Below are 14956 nucleotides of genomic sequence, written 5' to 3' on the forward strand. Positions count from 1 at the left end.
AGATAGTTACCAGGTTTAGGAATAATAAAAAAATTCTTTTGCACAAAATAACTATTTTTTTAATGTTTTCGCTAACCTTTCCTATTTTACACACTAAATACTTTATGCATTGTTTTATTCTTGAAGCCTAAAAGTGGAACTCCCCCCACTCATGAAATCTGTGAAAAGGTCTCCCAATTAGACCCTGCTTTACACTGTGGGACGGTACATCATCACATTAGAGACAATTTTAAAGCCTAAGTTGAATGTTTTATTGTGATAAATGTAAGGGGTTTTCACAGTGGTGGGCCTGGTGTGGACATCATCAGTAATGATCCCTGAGAAGTGATGGTTTCAAAAATATTAATCATGAGCCTCCAATGATCTTTGACCTCTAACAAAAAGAAGAGAGGTCAAAACATCTTAGCAGTTGTCACTTTCCCCTGTTATTGTATAATGCTTATTTACAGAAAGATTTTTGATAGGTACAGTCAAAAAAGGCAAGATCTACGTCACATGACATCACATGATTTTGTACATGACTGCACAAAATCAGAACTTCTTAAAAAGGTCTATTTGGGATTAAACCCTTAATAAATGATTAGTAAATACACTGTAATGTGGATCTTTTTTAGTACCACCACATACAGAAAAACACAAAGTGAACTTGCTGACAGCCTTGAGCGACTGGTGCGTTTGAGGGCGGGTGGGAGGCGGAGGAGTGTGTCCAATGGCGCGGACGAGGAGGCGGTGTGTGCTAACAGAGAGAGGCGGGGTGCAGCAGCCAGCTGCTGGAAAGCAGCAGCCCCTCAACCTCCCGCTATTTCTTCATCAGGTGAATATCTCTGCGTAAACACAGGAGCACAGCACAAGACAGTGCTTCTCCCGCTCATTTAGACCTTTATGCTTTGATTTGATTGCTTAAACCTGTCCTGTCTTTTTAGTCTCGACCAACTCAGAAGTGAAGCGAGAACAGGAGATCGAGGAACAGGTGAGATCACATTCTCTGTTTTTGTTTTCTTTTCTTTTAAATGTGGGTTTTCCAAAACATTTTTATTGCTCGGGTTTTAAGGCGAATGAGCAAAGTTTCCCTGGGTTTCCTGTGTGACAGTATCCGTGGCACAGCTGTTAGCAAAGTACCTGTTGCGGTGCTGCTGAAATCAGCAGATGAGACTGTGGTAAATAGACAGGGATGCTTGGCACCTCGGGGACAGACAGGCTATTCTTGGACTGTCTGTTTTGAATGGTGTCAACAGTTTATTGGGCGTAATTATCCAAACATTTTTCCAGTTACGTTTTTTAATTTATTTCTTTACTGTTTTTTTATTTTTAGCGCCGAATATCACGCCGTGCAAAATGAATCCGCGTCCTTTGGAAATAGACACACCCCTTTACACTTGAATGCATTCAGCATGAACTGACTCGACTTTAACAAGGACCTCAGTGCAACATAATTGTCTCTGCGCGTTTCACTGTGTGAGGATATGAGGAGCAAACTTCCAATCAGCCACTGGATACATAGATATAAAGACAAGTATCATTTAAATGTGGATTGGTGAAAGTAATGATTTAACACTATTTAACACTATGAGACCGTTTGTCCAGGGAAGAAGAGCTGATAGAAATGTTTTTGCCATTGTCATTTGACATGAATGTGCCTCACATATACATTCACAGTATATGGTCCAGTGACCTTAAGTAACTCCATAAAGTGTTGATAAACTTTTCTCACTGTTCATGGACAGAGCAAGTGTTAGGTTTGTGCCTTCGTGTACTATTGCTATTTTTGCTCTATCAGAAATATCAAGGCAATTGAGTTATCCCCTGTTAAAATTAGACAAATATTTCCTCACTATTTCACTGCAAAGGCCCGGTGAGCGTATGAACTGCATGACCCTTGAAATGTGTCTAACATACACAGAAGATGCTGGTTTATCCTCGCCAATAAAAAGATCTAATTCTTCAACATCCTTTATGCTGCGATGCTAGCTGTGAGCACAGTGCTATGTCACTTGCTGCAAATTGTGAAACATTTTATCAAGAAAAAAAAACAATACTAAGGGCTTCCTCTTCTTAAAATGCCTTTCAGTTTTGCTTATGACTGTCAAAGTGACAATTTTTAGCCTGACACTCTTTTAATGTTGTGTTTAGGAGGAATTATGTACATTGATGCACATGTGGTCTGCTATTTTGGTTTTGGCTTCACATTTTACCCTCTTAACACAGCTTCGGTGTGACTGAACTGACTAAAACTGTGAAAACTATGCTGCTCAACAGCGTGTTTAAGGGTCATTAAAGCTACCGTACAGCTGCGGCATTTCAGTTTAGTAAATACAAGATACAACTTCTGTCTTGATTGCTTTTATCGTTAATTCAATAATCAGTACATGAGTGAAAGAAAATAATATGTATGGAAAAAAAGATTTCACAGCAAGGCAGTGGTGCAGAAACTGGCTTTAGAGTAAGAGAGAGTGGAAACTGTCAACACCAACATCAACCTGTGACGAATTTGGCAATTATCTTTAGCCATGTTTAATAAGCAACAGTGCAAATGGACCTCTACGATGGAGAATATTTGATTAATTAATCTAGGAGTGTTCGCCACCATAGAACAAATCATTTGCTTCTTCGGCTAATACGTTCACATGTGTTTACTGTATTTCTGCAACATGTAAAAGCCATCATGCTCTGAATGACTCATGGAAAGAAAACCATCGAAGCAGAACCCCCAATACTCTACGAATGCCCTAGTTTCTTCCCCTTCTCTTTCATGCATACAGTTCACTGCAGAAAAATATCTAGCTCATATATTAATGAGCATCATCACACACACACACACACACACACACACAAATCAAATCAAAGCTATTAGATGTTTGTTCATATACAAGACTGGACTTTTCTGTGCATGGGCATTGTTGTCGAAGCGAGGTCTCCAGAGACAGACAGAAGTTCCCACTGTACAGTATGACAGAGAGCAGTGGTACAGTACTACTGTTACAGTACCTGCTGTGCATCTGTACTCAGTATTTTCCACTGTTATGCCTCTGGGAAGGTGTCTGACAAAGATGCTGTATTTCCCCAAAGAAGCTTCAAGTCCCAGGGGCAAGTGAGTGTGTGTGCAATAATTGCGCTATTACCGGGCACACAGCGATTCTGTTTTGCATTAATATCTTTTTATAGGACTTCTGAGACTAGTGGACCTCTAGAGAGGAAGATGTTAAAAAATGATATGATTTTGTTGAATGGCCACCTTTCATCTATGGTGTCAGGTTTAGAAGTTGCCCGTTGGCTTCACCCACTGTTGGCTAGTGGTGATGCATTGAGAGACCTCAAACAGCAGTTGTTGTATGGATAAAAAAAACTGTAAAAACTTGAGTTTTTTAACTACTTTATTGATCATTGTTTCAGTGTGGCAAGGGGACAGCGAGAATTAAACCACCAACTCTTGGGTTCGTGTGCAACGTCTTAGCAAATGAGCTACAGCCACCTCAACATCCAGAATTAGCTGATGTGCAAGGCACAGTCAGGCTTTCCTGCCTGCCTTGGCCTTACTAAACCACACAGAGGTTTATAGCTAACTCTACACCGTTTGGCTGGAGGTGCACCTATATTTAGTCAGCTAGTCATGTGTTTTAACAGCACTGTCTGTGGTGACGATAGTCATCTTTTTTTTTATTTATATTTGAGAGGAACTTTCTGAGATAAAGATCTTTCTGGCCTGTTTAGAACATATGTCCCACTTCCCTCTCTTCTCGCCATTAACTCGCCTTGATATGAGGTTGTCTCACTTCTGCCCCCCCCCCCAAAAAAAAGAAGAAGAGCTTGACCTACTGTGAGTTGAGTTCTTTGTCTTAGCTGGGTTGTTAGTCAGAAAGACCCGTGCTGTAAGTAAGTAAATTTGTTTGTGTCATGCTCTGTTTTACCGCTGAGACAAGGGCTATGCTGAAGTTGTCACAGTGTTAAGGTGTGTCTTGCATCTGCAGTGGACAGCACAGTGGATGTCACCAGACTTTATAAGGTAATAATGAGGGCAAAGAGGTGGATTCCTCCAGAAACGCCCGTGATGTCTGTGCCAAGCTTACGTTGAGGGATAGCGGGCACTTGAGGGGTCGTGGGAACATGAACGCCATATCCGCTCGGGCACCATCAGGAGGGACAGGGAACTAAATATAGAGATGTCCAATACATGTCCAGTATTAAGGGGAAAAACCCGTGAAATCTCCTCTGGGCATTGGAGAAGTCAGGTCTGGTCAGGTCAGAGGACTCAGACCACCACTTGATTTTGAATGAAAGCGACTGTAAAGTGGCAATAATTCATACACAGAGCAAATGTATGCGTGCATTTCATTGATTGTACTATAATGTCACTTTATTCTCCCCTTGATTCAATGAGTAATAATGTGGAACATTTTTCTATAGGGCCCATCCCTATAGAGGGCAGGGGGGTGGAACATTAGCAGGGGGGTTTCTAGACCAAGAAAAACAGACAAACAGTGAGTGTGAGTTTCAAAAATGGACATTCTCATGACAACTATAATCCATCCATGTCTTTGGCTTCTGCCCCTCCAAATTCAGCTTTTTTCTGACCTGGCTGTTCATGAGAGAGGAGTGGGTGGCTTTTAGCGTCAGCCATCTTTCAAGAACGCACCGTTTTCCTTCTACTGTTTGGTTTCAGCTATTGCCTGCTGAACCTTAAAAAAGGAGCTATCGACTATATTTTTAACCCTGTCTCTTGGGGCTGTGCGGTGCAGCCCAACAGTGTGCTGTTGGCCCTGGGGTAACCCAGACCGAGGGGGTGTCAGACTGTGTGGACTGCTGGCCCGGCAAGGACCTCTCTAACTTTAGATCGCATCGCCTCATGGTGGTAAAAATAAACACCCTGCCCTTAGCAAGGGGACAGCGACTTGAGTCACTTAAACTGAATGGGGCTTTTTCCCACCGGCAAAAAAACAGGATCATGAACATAGTGTAGAATGTATTATCATACTATGTAAAACAAAGTAATCAATAGATTTTTTGACCACTACTTACAAATGTGACTTTTAACTTTTTTTTAACCTCGACGTAGAGAAGAAAATGCTGTACATCTTAGCGTTTTAAACATTCTTACATTTCCTTTTACAGGTGTCAGAGAATCACAAAATGGGAAGAAAGAAAATTCAAATTTCTCGTATTCTGGACCAGAGGAACAGACAGGTGAGCTTAAGTACATGCAATAATTAATTTATATAAATACTAAAACCAGAACCGTTTTGTGCAGCCTATAAATATGCAAACAATTGTTTTCAGGCATCTATTAATCTGAGGGTTTGCTGCTTTTTTCAGTTGTATGTCTTTGTAAAATGAATAGCAAGTACTTTTAAAAGTCAATACTGTCTATGTTTCTGGAAATATTGAACTCCAGAAAAACGGAGGGTAGTGTACGTATTGTGCAGAATATGCCGTAAACATCAACATCTAGACAGGCACAGTTGTTATCACTGAGAGTTCGACACAGTGGTAATCTGTAGATACATTTTACTTAAAGTTGAGAAGCACCGAGGATATTTGTACTGATTTGGATAATACATGGAAGTATGTTTTCTCGTGCGCCGGTTTATCTGTAGGCATGATGTGTTAAAACTGTGGAGGAAATTTTGCATTATGATATCAAGAATGATGAGGACGATAGTAGTTACCATAGCCTAGTCACTGTAGCATGCTTGCCTCGAAGTTTGGGCCAGCAACTGCAAAATTTCCTGTAAAAAATTTGAAAATGTACAGTTATCTATTGCCAAATGGAGACGGCCTGACATGAGGATCCACTGCAGTAAATTGAACAAAATCTGAAACACCAGTAAAAGTGAGATTTTATTGAGTCTTGAAAGGGCAGTAATGGCTCTTAGGCTCTTTCACACATTGAACAAAGTGGACTGATCTCTCCAACAGCAGATACATACAAAAGAGGAAATACGGTATGAGCCTAAAAAGAAGACATTTTGATCAACTTGATGGGAGATAAATGTGATAGCAGATACAGGACAGTATACAGTAGATACGATGTAATTCGGACATGTTGTATGTTGATAGTACAGTGAAACAGGATGGATGTTATTATTATTTTGTGTGTGTGTGTGTGTGTGTGTGTGTTTGAGAGAGAAAGAGGTGAAAAAATAACATCAAATAAACACAAGCAATCACTGGAGACAACAAGTAAATGTATCAAACAACTGCCTGGTTTTGTTCATCATAGTAGAAAATATGATTTGTTTTTCTAATCTGATCTTTTGGACTGGATGTTTTTATGGTGATAAAGATTTTCCTTATCTGCAGCGAGGGCGCGAGGCAGTGTTGTATGGTTTCTGAGGCAAACTTGTTATTGGGGCCATATAAATAGAGTTCACAGTCAAAAGTGTTTTTGCAGGGAATCAGTTTGGATTTTTGTGTTCTGCTTTTTTATATTTAGTATTTTTAAAAGACGGATAGGGGGTTTAAAAAACTCTAATTATTCTGAAGTTATTGTTGTGGGATGAACATCTGTGAACTTATTAAATTGAGATTTTACTCTTTTTCATAATCTGTTCCTTTTAGCTATTTAATAAAGCAAACAATTTCCCACCATATTCTACTGGAGAGAATGGTTTAGCTAAACATAGTAGTGGGATGACATTAACCTATGTGGTTTTTATGCTATAGGTGACCTTCACCAAGCGTAAGTTTGGTCTGATGAAGAAGGCATATGAGCTGAGCGTGCTGTGTGACTGTGAGATCGCCCTCATTATCTTCAACAGCACCAACCGTCTGTTTCAGTATGCCAGCACAGACATGGACAAAGTGCTCCTGAAATACACAGAGTACAGTGAGCCACACGAGAGCCGCACCAACACCGACATACTGGAGGTATGCCCCTGTCCGAGATGCTACTGAAACAAGGAAATAGGATTTTGTTTTAGTGTAAAGCAAATTATTCCAGTGGAGGAAGCATGAATATGAATTGGTTGACTTTTCTAACTGTTCCTGTTATTGTTGTGATAACTTTCCGTGTTCGGCATCAGACTCTACGCAGGAAGGGCCTCGGTCTTGATGGCTCTGAGCTGGACAGCGAGGAGAGCATGCAGGTGGCCACAGACAAATATCCTCTCAGTGAGGGCATGGATCTCTCTATGGCTCGCCAGCGTTTCTGTGTAAATCCACACCCACGTACACAAGCATTAGCACACTGTACACATACAAGCAAAGAAATGCTATCTGCTCATTTTTACTTCAGGACTCAATAACTCTTGATTTTGAAAAGATATTTATGCATATATTTTGAATTTTAGGCTCCATCACTACTCTCACCAGAGGCCCAGTTCCTGGTGTCTGCTGGCTGTGAAAATGGTTTCCCTAACTCATCTGGATCCAGCATGGCCTCCCACAGACCCCCAGGCTTTAAGTCTCTTAATTCCAGATGCAGCCCTGCCAGTCCTGCGGCACCACACGCCCATTCTGCATTCATGTCTCCACACTCAGGTGAGCTGAAACGCAACTACCAAACTCATTTTATTTGCAATTTCTTCCCAGAATGTTTGTGCCAAAACACTTTGACAGTCGAGATGTTCAAAGTATTTACAGTACTGGCCTACAACTGCACAGTGCAAACTTAAGGCAGTAACCTATACATCATTATAAATATATGTGTTTATACATATAAACTGCCAAAGACCAAAGTTTAATATTGAATCAAGTCTCTTGACTTAGATTTGACTTAGATTTTTGCTTGCCTTGTACCTCACTTGTAAGTCGCTTTGGATAAAAGCGTCTGCTAAATGACTAAATATAAATGTAAGTCCAATTTCTGACTTGTTTATTTTTCTTTATTCTCATTTATTGTACAGCTATTTAACTCAGCAGCTGTGCAAATAAAAGTGAAAATTATCACTGTTAATTAAATGGACAGAGTAGATATTTTGCTCTAAAAAATTCATTCATAATAAATAAATAAATTAAATTCATAACTGGTCACAAACTGGAATTGTTTCAAATATTATCACAAGTAAAAGAAAAAAAAATCATAATTTGTAGTTGTTTTACACTTTTCTAGCCTTTTGCTACAAGTTTGCTGTGAAATTCACATGTGCACTGTTGACCTACTGTGCAGCTGTCTGTGAATTCACAGGAAATGTGTGTTTTGGTGTTTGTGTGTGTGTGTGTGTGTGTGTGTGTGTGTGTGTGTGTGTGTGTTAACCAATCCACACACAGCCAACCTGTTTTGTGAAACTGGCCCTCCAGCAGTGTAACAGCGGCTGTAACCAGTTCTGTGGTTTCTGTACAGAACATATCGCACCTGCCAGTATCATCTTCTTTTATAGTCTTTAACTATTTGGATGCACTATGATGTCATTAGACATTAAACACAAACGTCGTGTTTCTATTTCTAAGTTAGTATAACTGTTTTCCTAATCATTCACACTGATTTTTGATTCATGAGCAGTGCAAAATACATCCTGTCAAGCCATCAGCAGACAGGAATATATTTACAATATGAACATGGATTTATGAATAATTGCTGTCTATTGTTCCATAAAAACAGATACTATTTTAAAGGTCAAAGCAAAAGCAGAAGTAAATTTTTATCGCACTTGTAGGCACACACAGAGGGAGGTGATGTGGTAAAGAAAAATAAATCATTCTTCTGTTAGCGAAACACACTCACATCTCTTTTCACTTCCTGCTCCTTTCTTCCACTGGGCAGGTATCGGCTACTCCGTGTTCTCCCACGGCAACCTGAATCGATCTCTGGACATGAAAAGCCCCCCTCCCCTAAACCTTGGCAGTGAGAACCTGCGGGGAGATGCTGCTAATCAGGCCATGGGTCCCACGCGTGTTAACCACAACTCTGCTGTAAGTAGATGTTAAATATCCAGTGTGATCAACTTAATACGTGCCACTGAATCTAGCACATTCTGTATGTATTAACATGGACGATTTGCATGCATTTCGCACTCTCGTATAAGAAGTTTCAGTTTTTCTGACTCACTCACACCTCTCCCAGTTACAGTATTTATATTTGTTCTGTATTCGTTCTGTGTAGTGTGTACAGCCTAATGTCTCTGGATTACTTCTTATTGAGTATTTCATTTTGACTGTTTCACTTTCTCTGATCATCAGAGAGGTTTGTTGTACCAGGGCCTTCACAGTGGCAGCTCCATGGTAGCCATGGGCAAAGCGGGGCTGCTGGGGCACAGTTTGGGAGGGTATGGCCTTCAATCCATAGGAACCTCTGGTATGTCTGTCCTGCATCATTTCCCCTGTTTTAAATTAGGATAAATGTATAAATAAAGTATCATGGATATAATAAAAGTAAGAAACAAGAAAATGCTCTTTAAAGGAATCATTGGACTTTTTCATAAATGCGCTTATTCATTTTGGTGCAGCGTTAAATGAGGAAATCAGTATCATTCTCATGGCTGCACATTGCTGTAAACAGCAGCTTAGCTCAGCAAAGCTACTGGAAATAAGTGAAACAGATAACCCAACCCTGTTTATGAGTAACGCAGTCCCCCCCACCAGCATCTCGAAGCTCATTTGCAGCTTTTACCCTGCAGTTTTCAGCCTTTATTACACGTTTAAAATAAACCAATTTCAATCTTCATATTTACAATAATGTACAGACATGAGTGTGGTATTGATATCAAATGACAATTCCTTCTAGGTAAAAATATTTTTTTTACTATCTTATTACTATAATTCGGTTTTATTCAAATAAGTTTTCTATCTCCCGTTTTTAGTTACGCAGTGACTTTTAAACGAGTGTCTTCTCTCTTTGCAGAGTACAGCCAACCAGGTTTTTATCATTCTGTGAGTCAACAACGAGGAGCAGGGAACCCCTGGCAACCAGTGCAGCCGCCTCAGGAGCCCCATGGGCCTCATATAACCCCAGGGTAAGCACAATAATACGGCCCTCTGTTTTTTAAAAGTATGGAATCATCATTTACATTTACATCTTTCTTTGCTGCCACTACGTATTTCTACGTATTATTTCTTGTGAGATATTTGAACAGAACAGTGCTAAAAAACACACAATATTATATCACAATATATCACAATATTTATCTAAAAATTATTTTTATTGCGAGGCTGAGGCGACCATGCATCTGTAACGGTTAACAGGTATCAACAAAACAAAAATTGTCAGACTAGTGAACAATAAAAAGGAAAGTGAAAAATTTAAATATTCTATGTGAAAATTTAAAAAAATAAATAAAAGAAAATACAATTTTAAAAATAAAAAAGGTAAAAAAAAGTAAAAAAATATTATAAAATGAAAGTAAATAAAAGAAAATAAAAAAATTAGAGTTTGAATAAATAAAACAATAAACACAATAAAAGACGTGTATGTATATTTATTTAATTTTACCTGAATGTGGAAAGCGAATATTCTTTCCATAGAATGTTGGGTTTTATCCGACACGTTTCATTCTGCTCATAGTTATCTGTTGCCCTTGAAGACGCCCTAACAGACATTTCTCCAAACTCAAACTTTTCCCTCTCCTCCCTACTGTGGTTTTCAGGATGTCCAGTGGAGGGTGCTCCTTCGCCTCTCAGTCTTGCTCCTCGGCGTCTCCACATCTGCTCTCCCTCAACATCAAATCAGAGCGTTGCTCTCCTGAACACATGTCCTCACCCACCTCTCCTCCTCTACACCACCTCAGGCAGCACTCACCAATAAGCAACCCCGATTCAGCTCGCCATACCCCTCCAGAAGCCCACCTAGCCAATGAGAGGAAGGAGTTTAGCAAAACTGGCTTCACACAAGTAGAAGAAGAAGGAGGGCATCCACTCAGGCAGTTAGAGATGAGTGACAGCTGGCATAGATAGCTAGCTGCTGCAGTCTACCACCATCTTCCATGCAGTAAGCTATCTTCCATTCATACCAGTGCCGCTTGTATACACACACACGCACACACACACACGCACGCACACACAGATATTACACAGAAGATAGCAAGATGGGGTAACTTTGTCCCCATCATCCCAGAGAAGAAAGCCTCTCTTTGTCTCCTTACACAGAGCTGGTCTCTCCAGGGCGATGGAGAATTTTTCTCTGCATCACTAGTCTGAGACGAGATGCATACAGAATTTTGTTTGTTTGGTTAGGTTTAGTTTTCCGTGTGAAGCTAATGTGAATTATAAATACAATCTGAAACATGTTCATTGTCTTCTGTTCTCTAAAGCAGCACAGCGGGACCAACTGAATTTGTCCAACGGTGCAAAACGTGTACGTAGAAATTTTTCTTTCAAGGCAGTTTTCAACAGAATAGTTAAGTGTTTGCCCTAAGTGATATAAAAATACGTAAGTAGTTGTAAAATTACACTGTTTTTTTAATGTCACAATGAAAAAGATGAAAATAATAATGATGTGTAAGCTTTAATGTTTTAGCTTTTACCCCAAATCAGTGACATGTCCTTCCAGTCTAAGATTCTTTGGATTTCATGTCACTTTAACGTTAACCTTATTTGAAATAGTAAAATGTGGGTGTGCACTAGTAAGGTCACTTTGTTTTAAGTGTAAATGTATGATTAAAGTAATTTTAGTAGCTGTAATCATTCCTTCTGTTCGCACAGGTTTTGAAAAGATCCATTTTTAATGCATTTAAAGGTATGAAACAACAAAAAGCACTGTGGACAAAAAATGCTAAATGTAACATTCAGCTTATATATCAGCTTTCTGTAGAATCAGTTAGTCGAGTGACATTGGTATCTTTATCTATGAGTATAAAATCCCCTCTTGGTGTTTGCTTTGACAATTGTTGCGACCGTTTCATTGCGGATCTGTGACCGAAAAGTTTTTTTTTTGTGTAGAGCAGACTTTGCTCTACACAAAAACAAAACTGAAGCAGTTCAAAATACTTTAAAGACTGGAGGTGGTAAATAATTAAACACATTTACGAGAACTGTATTTGAGTACAATTTTGAGTGACTTGTACTTAAATAGTAAATTTCCATTTAAAGTTACTTTTACTCCAACACAATTCAGAGGGAGACATTAGACTTTTTATTTGCGAGTTTTAGTTACTTTACAGATGCAGATTCTTAAAAGAAAACTTACTTACCTGTTAAATGATGATGTATTATAATGGATTAACCAGACGTCAGTGCAGAAATTAATGTCTTTAATTTTTAAAATTCATTGCTTACATATAATATAATATTCTCCACCATAAATTTTACCTTTGAAATTAAAGTAAGAACAAATCAAATTAATAGTATGCACTTAGCACATCAACTTGGGAAAAGAATTGAACTGGTAGACGGCAAGTACTCACACTTTTACTTGAGTATAAAGTTTCCACACTTCATTCACCTCTTTTGCAGAGTAGCAAGAAGAGGTCATTTTGCACTTGATGTCACTTACTACGTCTAGCTCAGACAGACTATAGATCATTTTTGAGCTTAACGTTAAGATGCATTTTTCTCTACTTGCAACAACACTGCAATCCCGCTTAAGAAAGGATCTCTTCAGGGCTGGTACGGACAGGAGCAAAAATGACCGTGACTGAAAGTGCTTCAGTTTACATATGGCCACATAAGTATTTTTAGAATTAAATGTGAGGGGTGAAGTGTTTAAAAGTTGTTATGTTATGTCTTGCTATGTTAGTTTAGAAGACTCTGGATCTGGATAAGCTAAGCTTTAGTTATATAATTTCCCAAATAATTCTCGTTATGCTGGAACCATAAACCAAAGTGTGTTATCCCTATGCATTTAATCAAATACTAAAACTGCCAAAGATGTACGTGCTTATGATTTTTTAAATTCGATTTAAGAGGTAATATGAAATGATATTACTGACATTTTCTAAAGGGCTTCATTTAGTGAGTGAAATTTGTAGATATTACTGAGCTTTACTGCTATTATTGCCCTATAATATTTAGTTCGTGTGACACTGTAATGACTGAGTCTAAATATGCATAAAATATTTCATTAAACACTGACAAAAGAAAGGAATCTATAAAATATCTATGCACTGTTTTTGTGCACTGTCTGTGTGGTTTTTCATGTTTGACTTTTGTTCTCCAATAGATAAAACATACTCAGACTTGCAGGTTTGAATGAATTTTCACATATTGTCCACAAGAGGTCATCTTCTTTTACATCATCTGGGTTTGACGGAGAAGTTGCAGAGAAATGGAGAACAGCCTATTTGGTGATTAATTATCCAATGACTCTTTGTGACAAGGCACAGGTTTAGTGTTTCATCCTGGAGACATTTAACAAATGCTTAATGACAAACTCTGCAGAGATTCACAGAGCCGACCGCTAGACGGCATCAGTTTCAAGTGCTGCTGTGGAATTAGCTGTTCTTTTCATTTTCATATGCAGTAATGTGGATCGAAGTCAGCATGAAAAGCCAAGTTATCAGTATTCTGATGTTTTGGATTGAGTTTTTATATGTTTGCCAAACGCTTCATTAATGGAACAGAGACAGATTTTTATTTGTGGTTATTCCTTTTGAATAAAAACCTTTTGATTTGTACATTTGCCTGGGCCTGATTTTTCTTTCCTGCAAAGAACTTTTAGCTTATTATCTTTTAAGAGAAAAATGTGATTCTGGTCTCACCATGTTCTTCATGTCCATTTAGTCTAAACCCAGATAAAATGTTGGCCACTGTGTAGCTATCAAGCATTCATGTGCCCATTTATTAGTCTTATTCAACTCTGTTCCATCTTTAAAAAGACACACAGACACAGTTACTCCCTCATTATCATATCTGGCCCCTGTGAGGCAGCTCACCATGCAGCCACCAAACAAGGGCATCAAGTATAAACTACTCAAAAGCCTGGAAACCTAGTGGCTTCAAACAATATATTCAGCTCCAAAAGGCTCATCTCCACAGCTGGTTGTCGCACAGTAACTATACCTACCTTAACCCCATGCATTTGCCTTTTTTATTAGTTCAGCAAAAAGCAGATTTCAGCTGTGGCCCATCTCTGTCTTCTCCCCTCCCTAAATGAAAAGAGACTCTGACTGGGGTCATGTCTGGTCTGCTCCCCTGAGACAAGACTGAGCCCAGTCTGTAGGGCATGTCTGATTCCTGCAAACACACACACATGCACACACTTAACACTGGTTTCTATAGCAACCACAGCCAACCATGCTTGCCTGACCTGGCCCACTGCAGTCCACAGAGCAGACTGAAAGGACCCGGGGCCTCCAAGCATAGACGCACATAATTAATGTGATTATATAGATATGTCAACCCTGTCACCTTTCACTTTGTTATGCTGGACACTCTCAGAGATCTGATAGAAGATCTGAGAGAAGCATAGCTCCATTTATGGTAAGTGAGGGTGCTAATTACAAATGTACGAATGTTAAATTGTCCTCTTCAGGCATGTCACTGAAGGGGGTGTAACATAAACAAAAAATATTTTCCTCATGTTTTTTCCACTTCCTTTCAATGCAAAAACCTGGACAGTAATGCTAAAAAAAATCAAATGGTGAATTAACCACCTCTCTGCCAGTGATTTCATGATTACTGTTATCCTCTGAGGAAGCATGTAGTAATGCACATATGAAGCCAGTGAGGCGACCCACTCCCTAAATTCCAAAACCTGGTTTAGCTTTGGATTAGACATGGAAGTCAAATTCTTTCACCAGTAAATCATGTCAGCTTTCAGACAATGAGTCTTGATCTGGTGACAAATCACACTCCTTAGCTGGTATGGTAATCTGAACGTTTTGATTATTATGTCACAGACATTATAAATCAGATGTGGATTTGGATGCAGTTTTATTGGAAATTTTTTTTCCAGCAAATATGTCCAGGTTGAAAGCTCCAAATCTTTGTAGAAGAATAGAACAATCTTTAGTTAGTCATGAGCACATACATGTTAAAATGAACCCCATTAAAGAATCATCTTCTGGTTGGATTTAGAGTTTGAGGCTCAGCACAGCCATGAGACACTACTGTCTTACAGGATGTTTGTGTGTTTTAGCAGTAATATCTCCCA

At 39.0% G+C, this 14956-nt stretch overlaps 1 protein-coding gene across 7 annotated transcripts; it reads left to right on the plus strand.

Annotated features, from left to right (window-relative positions):
• Positions 1–492: 492 nt before the first annotated feature.
• On the plus strand, positions 493–13478 carry mef2b (myocyte enhancer factor 2b). Of its 7 annotated transcripts, none has more exons than XR_010915015.1 (12): positions 493–814; positions 924–970; positions 5107–5178; positions 6658–6861; positions 7017–7145; positions 7284–7473; positions 8696–8844; positions 9112–9226; positions 9773–9884; positions 10515–10855; positions 11178–11221; positions 13025–13478. XR_010915015.1 is itself a non-coding variant. In XM_067513244.1 (11 exons), exons 1-10 carry the CDS (start codon positions 577–579, stop codon positions 10819–10821), a joined length of 1563 nt encoding a protein of 520 aa, XP_067369345.1. In that variant the 5' UTR covers positions 493–576; the 3' UTR covers positions 10822–10855; positions 11178–13478. The 7 variants fall into 7 exon arrangements, 4 of the variants coding, with proteins under 4 accessions (XP_067369345.1, XP_067369346.1, XP_067369344.1 ...); XR_010915016.1 differs by having other exon boundaries at positions 11181–11221; XM_067513244.1 differs by having other exon boundaries at positions 11178–13478.
• The last annotated feature ends 1478 nt before the right edge of the window (positions 13479–14956 follow it).

This window comes from Channa argus, chromosome 8 (assembly GCF_033026475.1).
Source record: "Channa argus isolate prfri chromosome 8, Channa argus male v1.0, whole genome shotgun sequence".
Taxonomy (NCBI): Eukaryota; Metazoa; Chordata; class Actinopteri; order Anabantiformes; family Channidae; genus Channa; species Channa argus.

Excerpts from the sequence above, each read along its gene's own strand:
- mef2b (XM_067513244.1), top strand. The coding sequence starts at position 577 with ATGATTAGTAAATACACTGTAATGTGGATCTTTTTTAGTACCACCACA. Across the intron at positions 6,862-7,016 it reads CCAACACCGACATACTGGAG|ACTCTACGCAGGAAGGGCCT; the intron begins GTATGCCCCTGT and ends GTTCGGCATCAG. Across the intron at positions 7,146-7,283 it reads TGGCTCGCCAGCGTTTCTGT|GCTCCATCACTACTCTCACC; the intron begins GTAAATCCACAC and ends TTTGAATTTTAG.